The sequence below is a fragment of the Hippocampus guttulatus genome, chromosome 5 (genome assembly GCF_054856545.1).
Source record: "Hippocampus guttulatus isolate MCC_2025c chromosome 5, RoL_Hgut_1.0, whole genome shotgun sequence".
Classification (NCBI taxonomy): Eukaryota; Metazoa; Chordata; class Actinopteri; order Syngnathiformes; family Syngnathidae; genus Hippocampus; species Hippocampus guttulatus.
Genome location: NC_141265.1, coordinates 1405734 through 1425638, shown reverse-complemented (window position 1 = coordinate 1425638; position 19905 = coordinate 1405734). Strand labels below are relative to the sequence as shown.

The window sequence follows — 19905 nt, the reverse complement described above, 5'->3', positions numbered from 1 at the left end:
ACAAAGTTGATACTACAGTCTAATTCATCGGATTCCTCGATCTCGCTTATTTGATAGGATAGATTTGATAGCGACAACCCGAGTCATGTTTAATAAAATAAGTAATTTCTTTTTAATTTGAGTTTGATATAATTCATTAGAGTATTCAACGATGATTTAAATTTATTTGAATACATTTTTCTCATTTATTTTACTTGACTGAATTCATTAGATTACGAAAACCAAGTCATAGTACAATAAAAAAGTAATCATTAAGTAGAAATTAAGGTCATAATATGCCCACAAAGAAAAAAAAATTGCAATGTAAAAAAACAATCCTAAAAAAAGAGGATCTGAATTTTACAAGAATTGTTTTTTTTATTATTATTTTACTAGAATGAATATTGTTCATATTATGAGGATAAGGCATCATTTCTGAACGTTACGTTGAAATATTAAGGCGAAGAAAAAAAAAAGGAAATTGCAAACTTCCACTAACTAAACCCATTGTGTGTCTGGTTATGAAAATGTATTACTGTATTACCTTCACATCAAAAGTGATTTCCCCCCCGCCCCCCCACATTTACTGTCCCGCTCCCCGCATATGTGCAAAATATTCAAATGTTTTTTTTAAAACACTGCAATTTTTTTTTCCCCTGCCCAAAGAAATGAAGCCAGAGGTCACACAGCTGCTCAGTGTCGCCAAAGCCGCGCCGTCCATAAAATGCAACAACTCCAAACAACAACAAAATACACACAGCGGCGGACATTTTGTTAATTCCCCCCGTGGGTGCCAGGGCGTATCAGCGTCGAGGGTGGCGGTGGCGGCAGTCGGGGGGTGGGGGGTTCCACCGGGCTCATGTGTACTTTTAAATTAAGCGCGGGCATCACAAAGCGGCCCCGCCGGAGATGTCACATGTGCTTCCGAAGTGCAGCAAAAAAGCATAAGCTCGCATGTCTGCGGGCGCCGTAAAAGTCTTGTGTAGGCGTGCTCATAAAAACACGCAATTCAGCATTAGGAGACCTTTTTTTTTTTACAAGACACCGCAGCTCTTTAACGCTGCCGAGTATTCATATAAGCTGCCAATTTGAGCGGGCGCATACTGTCCTGCGCAACATAAAAGAACGTTACAAATACAAGAACACAAGACGTGACATGAATACTTCTAATTTTGAAAATATATAAACATACATAGTGCGTGTACATACAAATATACATATATATTCTGTATATATATACACACATACAGGTATATAAATATACACACACACACACACATACACATACATACAGTATATATCTGCAATACTGGTGGTGAGTAAATAACATCTTTATTGTGATCGAAGTTTAATATTCCGTAATGTGTAAGCAACGTGCATAACGTATGTACATTTGAAATGAAATGAATTACTAAAGTAGGATTTTGTTGATGGAACACTCTAAATCGTCCCTCGGTGTGAGTGCGAGCGCGGATGGTTGTTCGGCTGGCAACTGGTTCAGAGTGTCCCCCGCCTATGACCCGAAGACAACCGGGAAAGACCCTCGTGAGGAGAAGCGGATCCGAAAATGGATGGATGGATTACTATAGAGGGATAACTTTTCTTATTAAAAAATGTTTGACTCAACAGACAAGTAGAATTTCTCCCCAAAAGTCAGTCAAGTAAGGGTAACGCGTTACGAGCCACCGCCATTGCTTTGTCTTTTGGAAAGGAGACGCATCGCGTCGACGAGAGGCGTCTCGGCGTGGCTGCGAGCAAGCAAGACGCAATTAGGGGCGTGTCGTCAATCAGCAAAGGAAAAGATTGGCGGAAAACGAGGCTTGGTGGGGGAAAAAAAAAGGGAACGTGCAAAAGTGTTAATAGCTCGTTGTTGTCTCATCATCGGGACGTGATGAGCAAGGCGCGAGCGGTCATCGGTGCGCAAGTTCAACGTTTGATTAGCATCGAGTGAGAACACAGCGAGGCCTGTTTCAATGTTTTTAGACGCCGAGTTACAATTTGAATAAGTGGGGAAAATTGTATTGGTTGAAGGGAATGAAATGACAAACAAAAAACATCATTTGTATATAATTAAATTGTGTTTTCTTCTGAAAATGTTGAGTTATTCCTTCACATTTTTACCACATGACTTTTCAATTGACTCATTATATGATTACATGATATGGTATCATTAACTTGTGCTACATTCATTATTGACTCACATCTAACTTTTCATGTGCACGGTCATATATCAGCATTAAATGTGATTTTCTAGAAAAGAATAAACAGTTACAGCTTTACATCTGCGACAAGGAGCAAAGTTGTTACTGTATTTACGAGGTTGTAAAGCAACACTGGTGAGCGCGGGTGAGAGAAACGTGAAAAAATGAAAATATGCCTATCCTCCAGCCGAACGCTAATAACCAACGCGGTTGGCTGGAATGTGATGCTGGAGATTAAATACAGAATGTGTGTGTGTGTGTGTGTGTGTGTGCGTGTGTGTGGGCATTATCCTAAAACGTAGTTAATTGTAACATTGTGACCACAGACTATATCTTCAGTGATGGTGAAACTGATTCTATTATCAACTATCCGTACAACACTCGATGATGTGAAGACCAAAATGGCAAACATCGCAAATCACAAATTTCCGAATTGCAAACGGATTCTATTTTGTTCAAGTCCGGGTAAAGTTGATAATACAAAAACAATTTAAAAAAAATCACCAAGAACCAAAGCAACATTGTAGTTCGTTACAGTCTGTCTAAAGTCAGTTTTCATGCCAAGAATGTGTCATGTCATGCCTATCTTTAACCACAAGGGGGCCTAGCTACATCGTATTCATTGGTTATCACATATTGTGATGTATTCGTCTGCAGAGCCACGGTCATTGTTTTGAGGGAGGGGGGGGGGGGGGACATCTCAATGATGTCTTTGTACAAAAAAAAAAGGAAAAAACGAAATTTTTGAAAGACAATTCGATTCAGCGTCACTGTCACTTACTGGCTTTATAAGCAGTCAAAGACCAAAAGGTACAACTTTTGTGTGCTATTACTCGTCCGAGCCCAAACGTTTATCGGAACGTACATCTCAGACGTTTTGCACAACAAGAATTTGGGTTTGTTGACGGAAAAGCATGAGGGCTTATTGAAAAAGCTTACATATGGCCTGGTGTGTGTGTGTGTGTGTGTGCGTCTGTGTGTGCATGTGTGACACACTGGGGCTCAGATGCTCGCACCAAAATCAAGTCGTGCGATGATTGTCAACTTTAGCGTTTGGCCGGTGAGATTTAACAGCTTTGAAGCTCTGGCAACCAAACAGAACTGCTTGTACGCCATCGATTTAACTCACAAACACAAACACACACACACACACACACGAAATAATACACATTTAAGTGTGCAGACAGGCCCACACACCCACTTGTCCCCCTTCACGGCGGCTTCATTAGCGGCGGTTTGCATCACCCCCCCCCCCCCCGGTGAAAACGTCGCATGCGATCAGGGCGGCCATTCTTTATCGCTTGCCGCCACAACAGACAGCCGAACCTTCACCGGAAACCTGCCGCCCGCCCGCACTTTGCCGTCTTCATTACGCGCAGGCACTGCGGCGGGTCGTCGGCCCCGAAGCCACCCGGAAGCACGGCGAGGCCGTCGCCCAAAACGCGAAAAATTCAAAAGAGCAGAGCCGCTAGCCAGCTGACGGGCTAACTCGCCAAAGACGGCTACTGGAGGAACGACATCCGTCGCGATCGACCTGATTTCGCCGCGTCGGCTTTTTTTACGACAAATCGCAGGAGGCGAGGTCGACGGCGGCGAGAGCGCTTAATTAAAAGTGGATCATCTTTAATTAAGTCCCCGACAAGCTATCAATGGTAAAAGATCACACTGTCATTAGGGTTAATAAGCTGCGTTATTAACTAACTCTACCGGTATCCGTCAAAGACACAGAAAAGAAAAAAAAAAGAGGGCAAATGGAGAGAATTCAAGTTGAAATGCAGCCTTTTAGTGCGGGAAGGGAAAAAAATGACGACAAGCACATCTGGAAGGACTCCAAGGGCGTTTTAAACAAGCGGTCGCATCGCGCCAACTATTGTCACATCTGCATCTTTTTTCCATCATCAATTATGGATGGCGGTGATTTATTCATTCGAAAAGAAACATCCTTCAAGACGTCATCTGCTCCGGCTTTAGGTTTCCACGCCAACGAGGCTGTTTTCTGGAAATAAAAGCGAGGACCAGCCAGCTATGGGACGGGAGTGGGACACCAGTGGCGTTATGTGTCGCGCTAACCGTCAAATGCGGGGTCATTTTGACGGGCTGACACCAACCGACAATATGCCGCTTCAGACGAAAATGCCGACCTTCCTGTGCCTTTTAGCGGGTCTGCTTATTGTAGACATAGCCACGAAAATCCATGTCAAGAACTAAAAACACACTTGGGGGCTGGATTTTTAAAAACTCTCCAGAATTTCATCTTTGTAGCGAAACTGTAAATGACTAGCTTTACCCGCAAATTCAAACCAAAATGTCAGACTTCCCGTTCCTTTTCAGGAACAAGTCACTGTGGCTTTTTTGCGGGTATACAGATGAGACCAAATTTCATGGTGCTCTGTTCGACAGAAGTCAGAATTTTTTAACTCGCCGGAGAATTTTGGCCGAGTCAGAAAACTGCAAATGACCAACACAACCTCAAAACTCAAAGCAAAATGGCAGGCTATACGTTTATTGTGAGGCAGGGGTTCCTTGAACATTTTTGAACGTCCAGGAAATGTCATTTTGTTCACAGAACCAGGCATTCAGGGGCTGAAGTTTTGAAATACCTCAAAACAGTTCATCTTAGCAAATCTGGAAACCAAAACTCACACGAAAATTCTTTTCGGGCATGGGATGTACTTTTTTTTTTGTAGATCTACTCATGAAAGACACGACGACCAAATTTCATAAAACTAACTGAAACGAATCAAGGGTAAGCTCCCTTAAAAATGCCCCTCAGACGTCATCTTGGTGGAAATGGCAGAAACGCCAAAATTGGTCGATTTCCACGTGTCTTGGAGAGCATGGTTCCTTCACACTTTTTTGTTGGTCTTCTTATGATAGTCCTGCCAACTAAATTTCTTGTCACTAAGTAAAATGGGTTTCGAAACAGCCAAAATGACCTCAAAATATTTGGCAGACTTGCTGTGTATTTTCAGGCATGGGTTCTGGGGACGTTTTTGTAGGTCCACCCATAGCGAGCAAATTTCCCGTTACTAACTGGATTCGGGGCTCTTCATTTTGGCCTTTCGGGCATTCTGCTCCGACCAGGAGCGTCAACTCTGTTTGTCAACAGAAGGTCGCAGAAGGTAATGAACGCATCGTGTCGACGTTGGCTTGTGTATTCATAGCGCCGTGTCGGCGGCGGTGTTCAAAACGCTTTTTGCGCGCACGCGAGGGCCTTTCACTCCGAATTAGGCTGCGCGGCCACCTTGTTACATTCATGTATACAAAATAAGCATGCGCTCATTGAATATTCACTGTGAACATATTCCCCGCATAACATGACGTCCCCGCTTCCACCCTTTTAAAAATTCAAATCAACGCAGGGGAGCATTAGAATACATTACGGCCAGGATGTGTGACACCCCCCCCCCCTCTTCGCTCAGCCCCTCCTCCTCCTCCTTTATACGTCTGTCAGGAGGTGAAGGAGGAAGAGGCGGAGGAAGGCAGAGCGCACGCGACCGAGTCGGCCCCTGCGACGCTGACGTTAACAATAATGTAATTTAATTAAAGCCAAGATCCCCGCCGCCTCTTCTACTCGCTTTGATTTTAATAGGCGATGAAGAAAAGAAGCCAAGAGAGGAGCGGCGGTCCGAGCGAGGACGAGGGGGCGGGCTGGGGTGGGGGGGGGGAACATCAGGTCAGATCGGATCAGGCCGCCAAACTGGCCCCCCGACCCGAGCGCCCTCCCCTCGTCTTTGTCCGGGGTGCAGGTACCAGCCCAGACCACCCAGATACAACAAGAGCCATCAGCTAATGGGGAGGAAAGACGAGCGGCGTGGCCGCATCCGCAAAGCACCACGGCAACCACGAGGATGGCCAAAAACATATTTGGGATTAAGTCCCGCGGGCGGAGAGAAGTAATCCCAAACTCCATGAGAAGGGATCACAAATAAATGACATTAAATCTGGATCCATGCTAACATCGAACAGGGGCAACCGTCAAACTTGTTTGTTGTTGCTCTCAACTTGGAAAAACACTCGCTGCGCTCGACAAAAACAAGAAGGCTTTATGGAAATATTCGAACCAAAGTGCAGTCATTTAAGCCATCACAAAGTGGAAAGGCGAAAAGCTCACGACAAAAAGGAAGAAACTCAAATACGCAGAGCACATGAAACCCAGAAACATTTTGGCTTTTACTTTGATTGCTAATGTCTTCATTCAACTTCATATTTAGTTGACTTTTAAATGCCCGTGGAGCTGAAGTTTTCATTTCATTTTCATTTCTTGTTTTTATGTTTTGGTTTTTATTTTTTTAATTCCAAAATGATTTGTGAGGCCATTTTGCATTTATTATTAACATTTTCATACATTTTAATTCCAACTGTTTTTTTTTAAATTATAATTATGTTTCAACCTGACTATGGATGGATGGATGTTCTAAATTTAATCTGCATTTCATTTTATTGTCTGATGTTCATTTTATTTTGTATTTTCATAATTAGTATATTTGAATTTGAGTATACGGTTTTAATTAAATTTTCAGTGCTTTGTAATTTCATTCCTAAATATTCATATCTGGAATAGATCAATTAACTTGAAAACTTGAGTCTTTTCCTTTCATTGTAATTTTAATTAACATTTTCGATGCCTTTTATTTTTCAAGTTTTACTTTGCACGAGCACCTTGGCTTTTGCTTTAGCTGTGTTATTTTAATTTTCTACACTCAGGATCGGCCCGTCGTCCAATCGGCAGTCAGCAATAACAAAAAAATATATTGCTTGCTTTATGAGGTTAATCCTGTTACCAGCCAGGTCCAGAGCAGGAGGGGAAGGGGGTGCGGGGGGGTAGGATTAACATGGCGGTCATTATCAAATTTACAACCAGTCACACAGACATCTGCCCTACTTTTGCTGGCTTCATGTAAAAAAGAAGTCATCTGGTTAAGAGAGAGCGGTCGGCGCTCGTAAACGGTCGCTTGCTTTTTCCGCCGCGGCGAAAGCTGTCACGGCACAGGCGGGGGTGGAGGCGATGGAACGGCGCTGTCAGCTGGCTACTTGTTAGCTCTAACGAGGACGCCCGCTGATAGAACTAATGAGGCCCGGGTCCACCCATAGAACTAATGAGGCCCAGGGCTCGGCGCAACGCTAGCACGCGGCGGCGATACGGCCAGCCGGTCAAGCCGCATTATTGGGTGGCGACGAGAGACGCGGTGAAGGCTCAAACGCTCATGTTTGCACTTCCTTCGCGATTAACAATTCTTGTTTTGTTCACGGCAAGACATATTTACAGAGACTTGTCATACAAAAAATATTTATCCTCACTTATTGAAGAATTCATTATTAATTTGTGTATTTTAAAAATACATTTGTAACAGGTATTGGAAGTGTCCTGATTCCTCGTGGGCGGGGGCGTCCCCTGTAAACATATAATACACGTTGAACAGAGGACGAAACACAAAGACCGTCGTCACAACTAAGCTGCAGTCGTTCTTACTTTGTATCACAGTTGGTTTTCGTAAGGGTCGAGACCAGGACTGATGTCCATAGCAATACCAGAGCCTCGTCCAATACCTGGGCTTGGATCAAGACCAAAAAGGCTCGACCAGGATCACGTCGAGTTGTTATCCCGACTTCTGAATTCCTTGCCAGACTAGAGAGGATGATTGTGAAAAAGTAACGTCCCACTGTATCTATTTGTGAATTCCACAATGTGTTGTGCTGGAATAGCAATTTCACAACTAATTAAGCGCTTTGACCCAAATAGCTAATAAAAGCACTCTTAATAATAACAATGCTAATATAATTATAGCCTTGTGACGATTACAAGCGCCACCGGCACCTTTACGCCTGGATGTAAATTCAAATGCAAACATTCACTGGCAACTGTTAGCCCCAAGCGCTAACAGATGTAGCGGTCCTTTCACGCCTTTTGTCTAATAGAAGGCGCGATTGTTTCAAATGATACATCTTCAAGGTTTCACCCACGCTAGCTAGCTAAATGTGTGAGAGGACAATATGCTAATGCGGCGCTAACTTCTTTTGTAATAAATCGTTAAGGTAGAATAAAAACACAAGAGGTGGCGAAGATGTGTTTACAATGCGCACCTCCGCATGAAATCCGCGAAGCGCTGATTTCCCCATAAAAGGCTTTTAATGGGAAGTAAACACGCTAGCTAATGATGCACCTACGGATCAGAGAGCGTGACATCCCATAATTAACCGGGCTAATTGCTACTAAATTGCTGCGGCGCAGCTAATAAAGTGTCAGGGGAGGGCGAAAATCAACCTCATAACAAACATACAAGTGTTGAATTGTGACCACGGACAACGGACCACATGCTGCTTCACCAAGTCTCAAGACAAAGACACGCTAATCTGATCACAGGGAGTAGCCAGCTCGATCAACTTTCCAGTTCTCGTTCTTGGGCCAGGTTTAGCCCCTTGGTCCTAGTCCTTGGCCTTTAGTTCCTTAGGTCCTGGTCTATGTCTTTGACCAGGATCTCTTAATTCCTAGCCTATGGTCCTGGTCTATGTTCTGAATACTTCTCTTGGTCTGAGTATCGAGCTCGGTCCAAATCAGGGCCCCAATCGGCCATTTGGCACTGCCCGTAGCAACTGTAAGGGTCTAGGTCGTGGGGCTTGGGCCAGTTCTACACCCTGATGCAGGTCAAGGAACTGGTGTAAACCTTGGTCCGCTGTATTTGATGAAATAATGAAATGATTGAAGATAACATATGCCACAATGTAACTAATTAATTAATTATGTTGGTGTTTACATAACTAATTCTCATGTATAATATATAATTCATAATCAATTATCAATTCATACTTTATGTACATCAAATTTCTTGAGTCTTTTTTTTTTTTTTTTTTTAAGTAGGGCAACAGAAAGCCCTTGATTAGCATACCCATGTTGGTAGGCCATTATTTCCATATTTCAATCCTCCACTCTTGAACGTCCGTAGCAGATGACAAAATCCCAGCGACAGCTTGTCCTCCGCTTTAACACGGGACATATTTTCTGGGAAAGAACAGAAGTCTTTGCATGGGAAAAGTCTCGAAGCTGTCAGCCATAAAGTCTCCAGGCTTTGTAGCGTGCCGCCGCGTGAGGGGATTATTGTCTTAGTTTCAGTGTAAACATGGCCACCAACACAAAGCTCTCTTGAACACCAACCTGTTTACAATGTATACAAAAAAATCTACACACCCGTGTTCAAATGCCTTTTTTTTTCTTTTATGGGAGAAAAACCAAACCGAAATAACTAATTTCAAAATTGTCATGAATGTGAGCTATAACCTGTACAACTGAACTGAGCATCTGAACTTTACGTGGGGTTCATCCAAATGGGTGGGGAAATCACACCACCTGTAAGCGATGTTTTCAGTTTTAGGATGCGTTTCAAATGAAATGTGAACGCGTTTTGAGGCCCTAGTGAGTGATATATTTATGGTTTAAAAAAATTTATATCGTCAATGGCTCTCGGTTTTCGCTATCACGCCGTCTCATATAAACTTCACCAAGGACCCTCGCTAGCAGAGCAAACGGAAATAAAATAGCACACCTAAATAAATAAATAAGACCTGAGTTTTACAAAAAAACAAAAAACAAAAGACAATTACATCATGAGATTTCCCAAATACAGACACAAACGGCACACAGAAAAAAAAACGCCATTTTATCAGCGCGGCGGTCCGGCAGCTCGCACTGTTAACCTCCACCAGCACTCGGCCCACTCGTCCCCCTGGTGAGGAACAGATGCGAAGCGAGAGGAACAAATGGAAATCCAACAGTAAGCCCACTCACACACAACAGCAGAGCAAGTCCACCGCCTGTTTCATCGCAGCTCGCCTACTCGTGCTCGGCTTCCTGTCGGACAGCGTGGTGGTGTGTGTGTGTGTGTGGGGGGGGGGGGGGGGGGGGGGGTTGCTCGATAGCCGCCATTTTTAAACACGCGGCTCCAAGGGGCTGCCCGAAAGCTTGCGCTCCACCCTCTCCGCCCCAACCCCCCCCCCCCCCCCCCACCCCGCCACCTTGCTCTACCTGCCATCCCCAGCCGAGCCCGAGAAAAACTTGGCGGCAGATGTTGCGAGCGCCAAGTTGGCTCTGAAGTGCCTCCCTGGTTCCCAGCGCTCGCCCGACAACACAGTCAAAACGCATCAGATCTCTTTATTTGCGCCCGGGGCGAGTTCGGCACCGCAGCTGTGGCCGCCCCCCGCCCCACTGCCACCGCCTACCTTTGGTGTCGAAGGCCCTCGGGCACTAAATGTGAGACCCCGAGAAAAAAAAAAAAACAGTTTCCCTCTCATTTATTGTCTCGCGCGTCTGCATCTGCTGGAAAATGCAGTAGTGGCTCAGGGCGGTGGCACGGAACTATGGGTGTGTGTGTATGGGGAGGGGGGGGGGGGGGGTGTTCATACCACCGTGGGAGCAGTTGGAGGGCCGTGACCCGTGCCGAACAGATGTCGGTAACAACCTGCTTCCTTACACCTGTACGAAAACCCCGAAAAACATTCTCTGAAACATTCATGACCCGGGGGGGTCCCTGTCGGCCATCAAAAGCCGCACCCCCTGTCCCACCTTTGACAGCCACCTGCAAAGGGACGCTTTGGAATTGTCACGCTGGAGTGACAAAGTACCAGAACTCAACAAAAATAATGAAGTGAAAACTTCTGAAGAGGACCGTCTCATATTTACCAAGCGTATTTGTCCAGTAGATGAATTCACGACTACCCAGGAACTATATTCCACAAACTTTATAGGAAGACCGCAGTACATTGTGGGACAGTGCCCATTTGGCTTTTACAGTCGCCATGCAAAACGAAAACAGAAAAGCCATCTACTTCCTTATACCAGTAAAAGTCCCGGGAAACATTCGTTAAAATATTCATCATTGTCCGCCCTCGCCGCCTTCTGACTCCTGGCGCTTTGATCGCGTTTGAGCGACTCGAGACAGGTGACACAAGAGAGAGTTGAACTCAAATTGTGTACTCCCCACCCCCCCTCCCCTTTAGAAAGGGCAACCACCCACAGCTGACTAAGTGGAGTCGGACTGAACCCGCTCCCCACTGGGTGGGTCCTTGAGGCGGTTGTCTTTTCTTTTTTTTCTTTTTTTTTTAAATTTTGTAACCTGTTGCTTTGTTTCTTTCCCGTTTGGATTGCAAGTGAAAGGTCTTGGATGAGCAGCAAGAGGTCCGTTTCCGACCTCCCATCAATCCGCTGCCCGTTTGATCCTGACGCGTTCCCTCGCGATTTTGGTGAGGCGACGCGCATGAGAATGAAGCAAGCGGGAGGCGGCAATGAAACAGGATCGTTTTTGCACAGGCTCTACTTCTCCACGAAAGATTATCGTGGACTCACAAAAATTGAAATTTCATTTCACGATCATATCACAAAGAGACCCGAAGGATTTTCTGTTTTGCCACCCAAGTGATTTTTACACGAAAAAGAAAGGACGATCGAAGCGGCTGCTGCCGTTTGTTTTGTTTAATGTCTCGCTCTGACATTCAAGAAGGCCATCTGGTTAAGTGTGTCTTTTTTTTTTTTTTTTTGCTTCGATGGGATTTTGGGGGCTATGTCTTTAGTTTTTTACCACAATGGCAGGAGATTCCCTTCTCATTTCTGCCACTTTTTAACTTCTCTGCTATGTTGTTGGGTCATATTCACCCGTGTCATTTACGACTGTTGTCTCTTCTTTTTAATCTGCACGTTTTTAGTTGTGGTTTTGTTGATTGATCTGTTTTGCTTCACTCCTTCAGAATTTATTTACTGTTGCATTCAATTCTAGGAGAGAAGAAATTGTCCGGCCACACAGCTGAGTCACTCACTCCCTGCTGGCTTTTTTTTGTTGATCTATCTGACCTGAATTCATTCATTTCAGCATTATAATTACATCAGCATTTTGTAAAATGATTTCCACCCTTAGTGTGTTTATGCAAACAAGCTAACTCGGATGACATTTTTGCCATTCAAAGACCCGCCCACATACCTTATCATCAGAGGTGGGCCTCATGAGGGACACTCGGTCGTACTGCCGTCGCATCAGCGCCCACAAAGCGTCCAGACGACCCTGGTGGACATGGAGCGTTAAACCCTTGCCGTCGAGCTCTAAGGCTGAATGCCAAAGCGCAGCTTTAGACGCTTCACCTTGATGGGCGTGTACCACTTGCGCTCGGTGCCGTGGAAGGAGGCGGCGGCGGGCCTGGATGAGGGCCGCTTGACCATGGGCTCCTCGGCATCCTCGGGCATGGACACCACGGCGTTCTTGGCCTTCTCCAGACGGGCGCCCTCTTCCGTGGAGCCCTTCTCACCCCAGCGCACCTGCGCAGACCAGGTAGGGCGGGCGGGACGGCATCAGTTTTTTTGGGTTTTTGTTTTGGCTGCTTGCAGAGACGACCAAATGAGCCGCGATCACGCCTAGCGACAATTTACAGCGTTCCACTAACCTACCAAGTATGTTTCTGGAATGCAGGAGGACACCGGCCTACCCGGAGAAAAGCCACGCAGCAAAGCCGGGGCCCAGAATTGAACCCCCGGACCGTTGCGCTGTGAGGCGGACGTGCTAACCAGTTAACCGCCGTGCTGCCCTATTTTCGTAGCCTTTTTGTGACCACATATGTTCTAATTGCAAGATAACGGATACCAGAATGCAACTGTGTGCACAAATTTTGTACTTTTGTGAGCAAATCTTTATGAAAACTAGGACTGTTGAAAAGCTTTTAAAGGTAGATGTTTGAGGCCTTGGCGGTGGGTGGGGTGAGGGTTTCTTTTTGAAGCGAGGACGTGGCCTGACAAGGCTAATCAAGAGGCTACGCTTAAAACTCCTCGAGGATGCTGGGAAATCCCTGTGATGATTTACAGATGATGTGGGGTGGGGGTCGAGAGGGGGGGGGGGGGGGGGGGTACGGCGGTAAGGATGGCGGACATGTTGACAGCGAAGATGACGTGACGGCATCACGACGGGACGATGAAGGACAGCCTGTCACGTTAGCGTTGTCAAGGCGCAGATTGACAGATGGGAAAACGGACGGACGGATGGCAATGTCGCATTTAAAAAAAAAAAAAAAAAAAGAATGTAAGCGCTTTTCTGTTGACCCGCTTTGCGTTTACACGACAACACGTCGCATTCCAAGGCGACCGTGTGACTTTTAGAAGAGGGCAGGAGGAGAAGGAAGAAGAGGACGCAGATCAAGATGGAAGGAGGAGTAAGAACCAAATGCCGATGAGGAAGGGAGGAGAATGAGGATGAGCAAGAGGAGAGGAACAGGAGGAGGACGAGTCAGAAGCCGTTTGACCTCCATGCGTTTGATGCCTCCCGCTCCTCTTCCTCCGTAGTAGGAGGCGTCCACGGTGGGCCATTTCTTCTTGCCGGCCGGCTCGGGCTCCTGAAAGGGAAACGGCAACATTTGAAATATCCTGGCCTTGTCTCACAGGTTCCAGAGCCTGATTTGAAAAACATAACTCCTGTTTCAAAAACCCAACAAAGTCGAAGCCTAACACAGGCTTGAAACCTTATCTCCGGTTTGAAATCTGAATCTCAAAACCTTACTTTGAAATCTTCATCCTTGTTTTAAAGTCTGAGCAGGCTGAAGCCCTACCTGGAAAACCTAATAACCAAGACTTTAACGATTCATTTAAACCCCAAATTTCAAAATCAGGTCCCTGTCTGAAACCCAAATTGTTTTAAAACCCTACCCCTTAAATGCTAACCACGGATGGAAAGTCTAATTTGAAACGATCACAAAACCCCGAAAAGCCTACCTTGAAAAGGAAAACAAGGCTTGAAGGTAAAAGTTGAAACCAGAGTCAAAACCCTACTTTGAAACCCCAACCCTTTGCTTGAAACCATCATTCTGTCTGAACACCCTGACATGTTTCTTCACCCGACCTCTTTGAGCCCTTGATTCAAACCATAAACCAGGGCTGAAACATCTTGAAACCTTACCTTGAAAAATATCGAAAATTTGAAACCTATATCATGTCTTTGAACCGTAATTTGAAACTCTAACATGACTTGAAACCTTAAGCCTGGCTTTAAACCCTAACACAAATTTGAAACCTCACTTCAAATCTTAACACTTGTTTGAGACCCAGTCTTGAAAGCCCCTCCTAAAAACATAACTGCGGCTTGAAAGACTCATCTTAAAGCCCTACATGTGCTCAACACCCTAACTTGAAACGTTAACCTTGGCCTTCAACCCTCATTTGAAACCCTAACCCTGTTGTGAAACCCAAATATGAAACCGTGCCACTTGCAACATTTGTTTGGAGCCCTAATTCGAAAGCAGAACCCTCGTTTGAGAGCGTACTCACCGGTGGCGGCGGTCTTGACGGGGGTGGCGGTGGCGGGGGGTCTTTGATGACCTGGATAGGGAGAAAAAAAAAAGTGTCAGCAGAAAGTCTGTCAGGAGATGATGTCCACCAGCGTTGTGACGGGAGCTTGACGGCTGACAGGCCACTGAGTCAAAAAGACCCCCCCCCCTGACCCCACACACGCCCTCTCCGTACCTTACCCCCAGCTCCCGCTGACTCTGATGAGTGTTCCTGTTTTGCAACATGAGCACCCCCCCCCCACCACCCGCCGCCACTCCCCAGTGAAAAATGAAGCATCAACTTGTTGACAGCGGGGAAGCGTCTTCAATTAATTGGACGAGGTCCAGCGCGCCTGAGTGGGCCGAAGTCCTGACGAGTTAATTAACTCCAATAAGATGGGAGACCCGAGGAGGAGGAGGAGGGAAAAGTTGAGCAGGAAAAAGGAAGCTGGGGAAAAGGAAAAGGGAGAGTGGAATGAGGAGGAAGAGGAAAAGGACAATGAGGAGTTGGAGGAAGAGGAGGAAAGAAAAAAGGCTCAGAGAAACAAGAGGATGAGAAGAAGGGTTAGGAAGAGGCCAATTGAAAGGAGGAAAAGAAGGAGAAGGAGTTGGAGGTCCCCCCGTTGTGTCGCGTTTGCGGTACTTGAGGCGCTCAGTCACCAGCGGCGGAAAAGTGCTCTAGCGCTAAAACGCTGCCCCCTGTTGATGCGGAGGACACGCGAGACCCGAACAGCTGTTTCTCACACCGCATTTTCAAAGAAGCAACATCAATTTGACTTATTTAATTTTCTCTCGCTCACCCTATTTTAAAAGCCAGAGCCTTGACTGGAAACCAGGAAACAGAATTTTCCAAACAAACGAACGACGAAAGTTAGCATCGACGCAAACAGCTGCTTCGCGTTTCGCGTTTAAAAAGCGCGGACGGCGCAGTCATTAGCATAATGAACGAAAGTCATCAATTAGGCTTAATGAATTCCTCTTTGACACGCTCGTCTGCAAATCCGGCGACCTCTCCATACGCTGCCCGGCGCCGTTCCCACCGTCGCCGTACGCTCGCCGGATTAGCTCCTCCCGAGCAGATTTTCGGGACATATTGTGGGATAAATACCGGGGCCTTTATCCGGGCTATACCTGCTGGACAGATGTGACGCCTAATTAATATCCAATAAAAAGACGAGCGACACGCACGGAATGAATTCTCCAAATCGTAAATGTCTGTAACAGCCAAGCTCTGTCAATACGCAAAAAACAATTATGTTTATGACCATGCGGCGGTTTGACACCACGTCATCACGTGCGGCAGAAAGAAAAAAATCTTTGTTCGCAATTACCTGTCACTGTCTTGATTGAAAAGGTATGTATCAAAACTTTCAGTGGTATCGATACTTAGTGTTAGTAGCACAAAAAAAATGCTGCCGAACATCCTTAACAAATGAATGTATTATATTGATAAATCAGATATGTTTTTTTTAATAAATAAATTAGTACAGTTACCATGATTGATTGACAAAGATGTATTCTGGGTCATTATTTTGTCAATTAATCGATGGATCAAAAAACAAAACGGAAATTCGTTGCATTCATTGCGAACCCTTCGAATCACCACAACTTGAACACACACGGAGCAGCAGCAACGCATACAAACGGCATCGATACCGCTATCAACTCATCAAACATTTCCCAAAGTATCTGAAATTGCGATCCCAGCAGATTGAGCCTTTGATTCCGGCGCCATTTTGACGATCATTTCCCCAACTAAACGGCAAACAAAAGAAAATCATCACTCCGCAGCTTGTGAGCGTGACCCCCCTCGGCTGGCTCGGCGCCGAGGCGGGATTTCGCGTCTCATCCCGACTCGCCGCAGCCAGGCAGGCTGGCGAGGGGTATAAAGGAAGTGGGGTGAGGGTGGGGAGAGGGTCGGGGGAGGAGCGGGGGGTTTAAATATTAACAAGACACACATGGCCCTCCTCTTGTGCCGCGTTCCCCGGGTGCGAGGCGACAGCAGCTCCCCGCACCAAGACAAACACGGCGGCGGCCAGACATGCTGCAGGGGGTTTACATTTTAATGCCTTTGTTGCCGCTCCAAAATATGCTTCCGTCTCATGCTGGACGCCGTCCCTGCAGGTTCCAGCCACGCCAGGTGACGTCGATCATTTCTGGTGAAGGGGCTTTGCGTTGGTGGCAAGGAAAAAAAAATAAAAATAAAAAAGAGCGCCATCTATGCCCTCCCCCGGCCCCCCGTCCCTGCTAATCTGTTGTGGATTTTTCTAAAGTGGCTGCGAGTGTTTTCCAAAGGGCCCGAGGGTATGTTGAGTTTACTCTCGCACAAAGTACAAGCCGCTCTCAAAGAGAACAATGGAGGAGGCCGCGCTCGCACACAAATGACAGCTACGCAAGTGAGGAGAACGGTTCCCAAAATGCGGGCTGCGAGATGTAACTTCCTTACGAGGGATGGACTGGACTGGGCGGAGCTCAGAACCGCTCTCTCAATCCCCATTCACAGGTCCTGTTGACAGTAACAAATGGCTCAGGTCTCCTCTTACATTGCAAAAACGTTACGTAAATCAATCGCTCTAAATTGTCCCTGGGTGTGAATGCTTGTAGTTGTTTGTCTCTGTGTGCCCTGCGATTGACTGGCAACCAGTTGAGGGTGTACCCCATCTACTGCCCGAAGACAGCCGGGAATGACTTTGCTGAATGTGAATTCCTCTTCAGTCCTGCTTTTTCTTCCTACAGATTGCGACGGCTGCAGCAGTCCCATAACTATAGGGTGGGTAAGCGGATCAGATAATGTGGGATGGATATCGACGGTATTTTCAGTGTATATGGTGGTAACAGAACGGAATGGCAACAAAAGCTCAGAAAGGTAAAAAAAAATACATAACATACAAGTTAAATGAATGATCTGGTGTTAGGCGGGACAGTGGTCGACCGGTTAGGGTGTCCTCTTCACAGCGCAGAGGTGTAGGGTTCGATTCTGGCTCCGGCCTTCCTGTGTGGAGTTTGCATGTTCTACCCGTGCTTGCGTGGGTTTTCTCCGGGTACTCCGGTTTCCTCCCAGGGGAGTTTTTTTTTCCCCCCACTTAAAGCAGCCCACTCATGCGCTATATGCCAAGGACACTTCCTCAAACAAAATATTTCCACATGCTTGAAGTGGTGCTGCTGCTAGTTTGCCTCACCCACGAACCACCTGTTGATTTCAGCGAAGCATCCGTGCGGTTAAGGCCAAAAACCAAATGAATGGCAATGAATCAACTTCAAGACATAATTGTCGTTGCAGTGCTGAAGTTGACGCATCGCCAAATTGGTTCAACGCTGTCTTTCCGCCTCTGGTACCCACCTTGAAAGCGAGGAATCTTATTGCGGCCAAGACAAAACACCAAGCACATAATCCGAGTTTAGCCTTTGAGGGCCAAACTGCGCTTTCGCCCCAAATTGTCAACAGCTGATTGGCTGAGGCACAAGTTGAACACAATTACCACATCAAAGCGGCACACAGGAAACAAAATGGCCTCTCTCGTTTGGAGCCCAGCCGGCTGGCCGCTGACGTCGCCGGGCAACGGCACACAAAGACGCTCAAACAGGAAGCGGATACGGCGACTAAAAGATGGCAGCGGCCTGCCGGCGACAGATTGCGAGCAAAATCTTTTGTTTGCGAGACACCGGCGTCACGGCACTACCTGGGGGACCAACATGATTAATAATAAGCGCAGAGATTGGTGATGCTTTTTGTCGGCTTTGCAGCCGCCGCTACGCTGTCCTGTTGTTAGTGTCTTTGCTAATCCCGTCCTTCGCACCGTTTCGGTCACAATGTGAGGGACGGAGAAACAAAAAAAACGCTCTGAAGCTGTCAGCATGTTTTGTTTTGTGGGGTTTTTTTGTTTTTCCAGGTCACTGTTTGGTGGAAACCTTACTGACCCGAAGAATTTCCATCGCCTCAAAAAGAGCCCAAGTTTTTCTTCTTGCTTCCCATCACAATGATCTGTGTGAACGGCACCAATGCGGATTGGGGGGGGTACAAAGTCACCCCAGCAATTGTGTCCTGAAAGTCACTCGGCTTTTCTTGAATGAGAGGCACCAACATGGAAGGGTAGGACTGATGGAACTTAGCAAAAACTTAGCAAAAGTCCCCTTTGACACTGCCTGAAAAAGATGATTTTTTTCTGAAGTTACTGTTTCTGTATGAATAGCATTGTTGTTGCGATTCAGTGTGAAAGACTTCCATATGAAAATTACCCTAAAACCTCCTTTGGCCCCGCCGGTTGACATTTTCTAACATTTTACCCCATTGTCCTTCTTCATATTAACGTCACTAACAACAATTATCATTCACGGCGAGACGGACATGATTGCGGGCTGAAGGGGTCCTTAACCACTTTCACGCCGTCAGTCGGCAAATTCTGTGGGGGGGTTTCCACTCACCACAGTGCAACAGAGAGGCCAGAACCACCACATGAGAGCCAGAGCCACCAAAGCCAGAAGCACCAGGAACACGATGATCACCACCAGACCGTTGGACTGCAAACACATCGCAGTCCATTTGTTGTTTCATAGTTTCCGGTGTCACAAAAGACAAAAAACATGAGCACACAAAGTCAATGTCTTTTTTTTTTTCCTCCACAAAAAGGTCACGTTCACTGCTTTTTGGTCAGAAAGCAATGTAATTGGTAAAACCAACCGAAGGCTGCACAATTAATGCAATTTTAATCATGCTCCAAATTTTGGCAGCCATGATGAAATGAACCTGTTTTTTCTATTTCATATGCGGGCTCTACTACATATCTAATTGAGGACTTTTGCTACTGCCGATGGTCGACTGGTTAGTGCGTCGACCTCACAGTGCACAGGTGAAGGGTTCGATTCCTCCCTGTGTGGAATTTGCATGTTCTCCTCGGGCCTGTATGGGTTTTCTCCGGGTACTCCGGCTTCCTCCCACATTCCCAAAACATGCGTGGCAGGATAATGGCAGACTCTAAATTGTCCCTAGGTGTGAGCGTGAATGTACCCCGCCTACTGCCCGAAGACAGCTGGGACAGGCTCCAGCACGCCCCGTGACCCTTGTGAGGAGAAGTCAGCCAACCACCAGGGGGCGATGCAAGATTAGACATCATTAAATTTGGCAAGTGACCGTAAACAGGATGAAAGCATATGAATTCAGTTAGCCCGAGATCAACTTTACATTCCTAGGTAGACTTGACTTTTGTTCCTATTATTGACCAGCTATTCCTAAAAGTTTCATGTTGCATTAAAGGGTTTGCATATTGCATCGATGTTTACATGCAAATACTCACACAAGTGGAGGCGGTGATGGTATACGCGCTGGATATGAACGACTTGCCGTTGTTTAAGCTGATAAGCACGTCCATGCTCCTGGGAACACACACATTATTCTATGCTTCAAATGTTTCAAAAAAACAAAAAAAAAACAAAAGAACAG

At 46.1% G+C, this 19905-nt stretch overlaps 1 protein-coding gene across 2 annotated transcripts in view; it reads right to left on the bottom strand.

Annotated features, from left to right (window-relative positions):
* The window catches only part of antxr2a (ANTXR cell adhesion molecule 2a), a 48753-nt gene that overhangs the window by 5894 nt on the left and 22954 nt on the right, over positions 1-19905 (bottom strand). For both annotated transcript variants that reach the window (XM_086111677.1, XM_086111678.1), the window contains 6 exons: positions 19760-19838; positions 18891-18986; positions 14470-14520; positions 13452-13541; positions 12304-12477; positions 12146-12226 (listed from right to left, as the gene is read on the bottom strand). In XM_086111677.1, coding sequence (XP_085967803.1) covers positions 12146-12226; positions 12304-12477; positions 13452-13541; positions 14470-14520; positions 18891-18986; positions 19760-19838 — 571 coding nt within the window. The remainder of the gene's footprint in view (positions 1-12145; positions 12227-12303; positions 12478-13451; positions 13542-14469; positions 14521-18890; positions 18987-19759; positions 19839-19905) is intronic.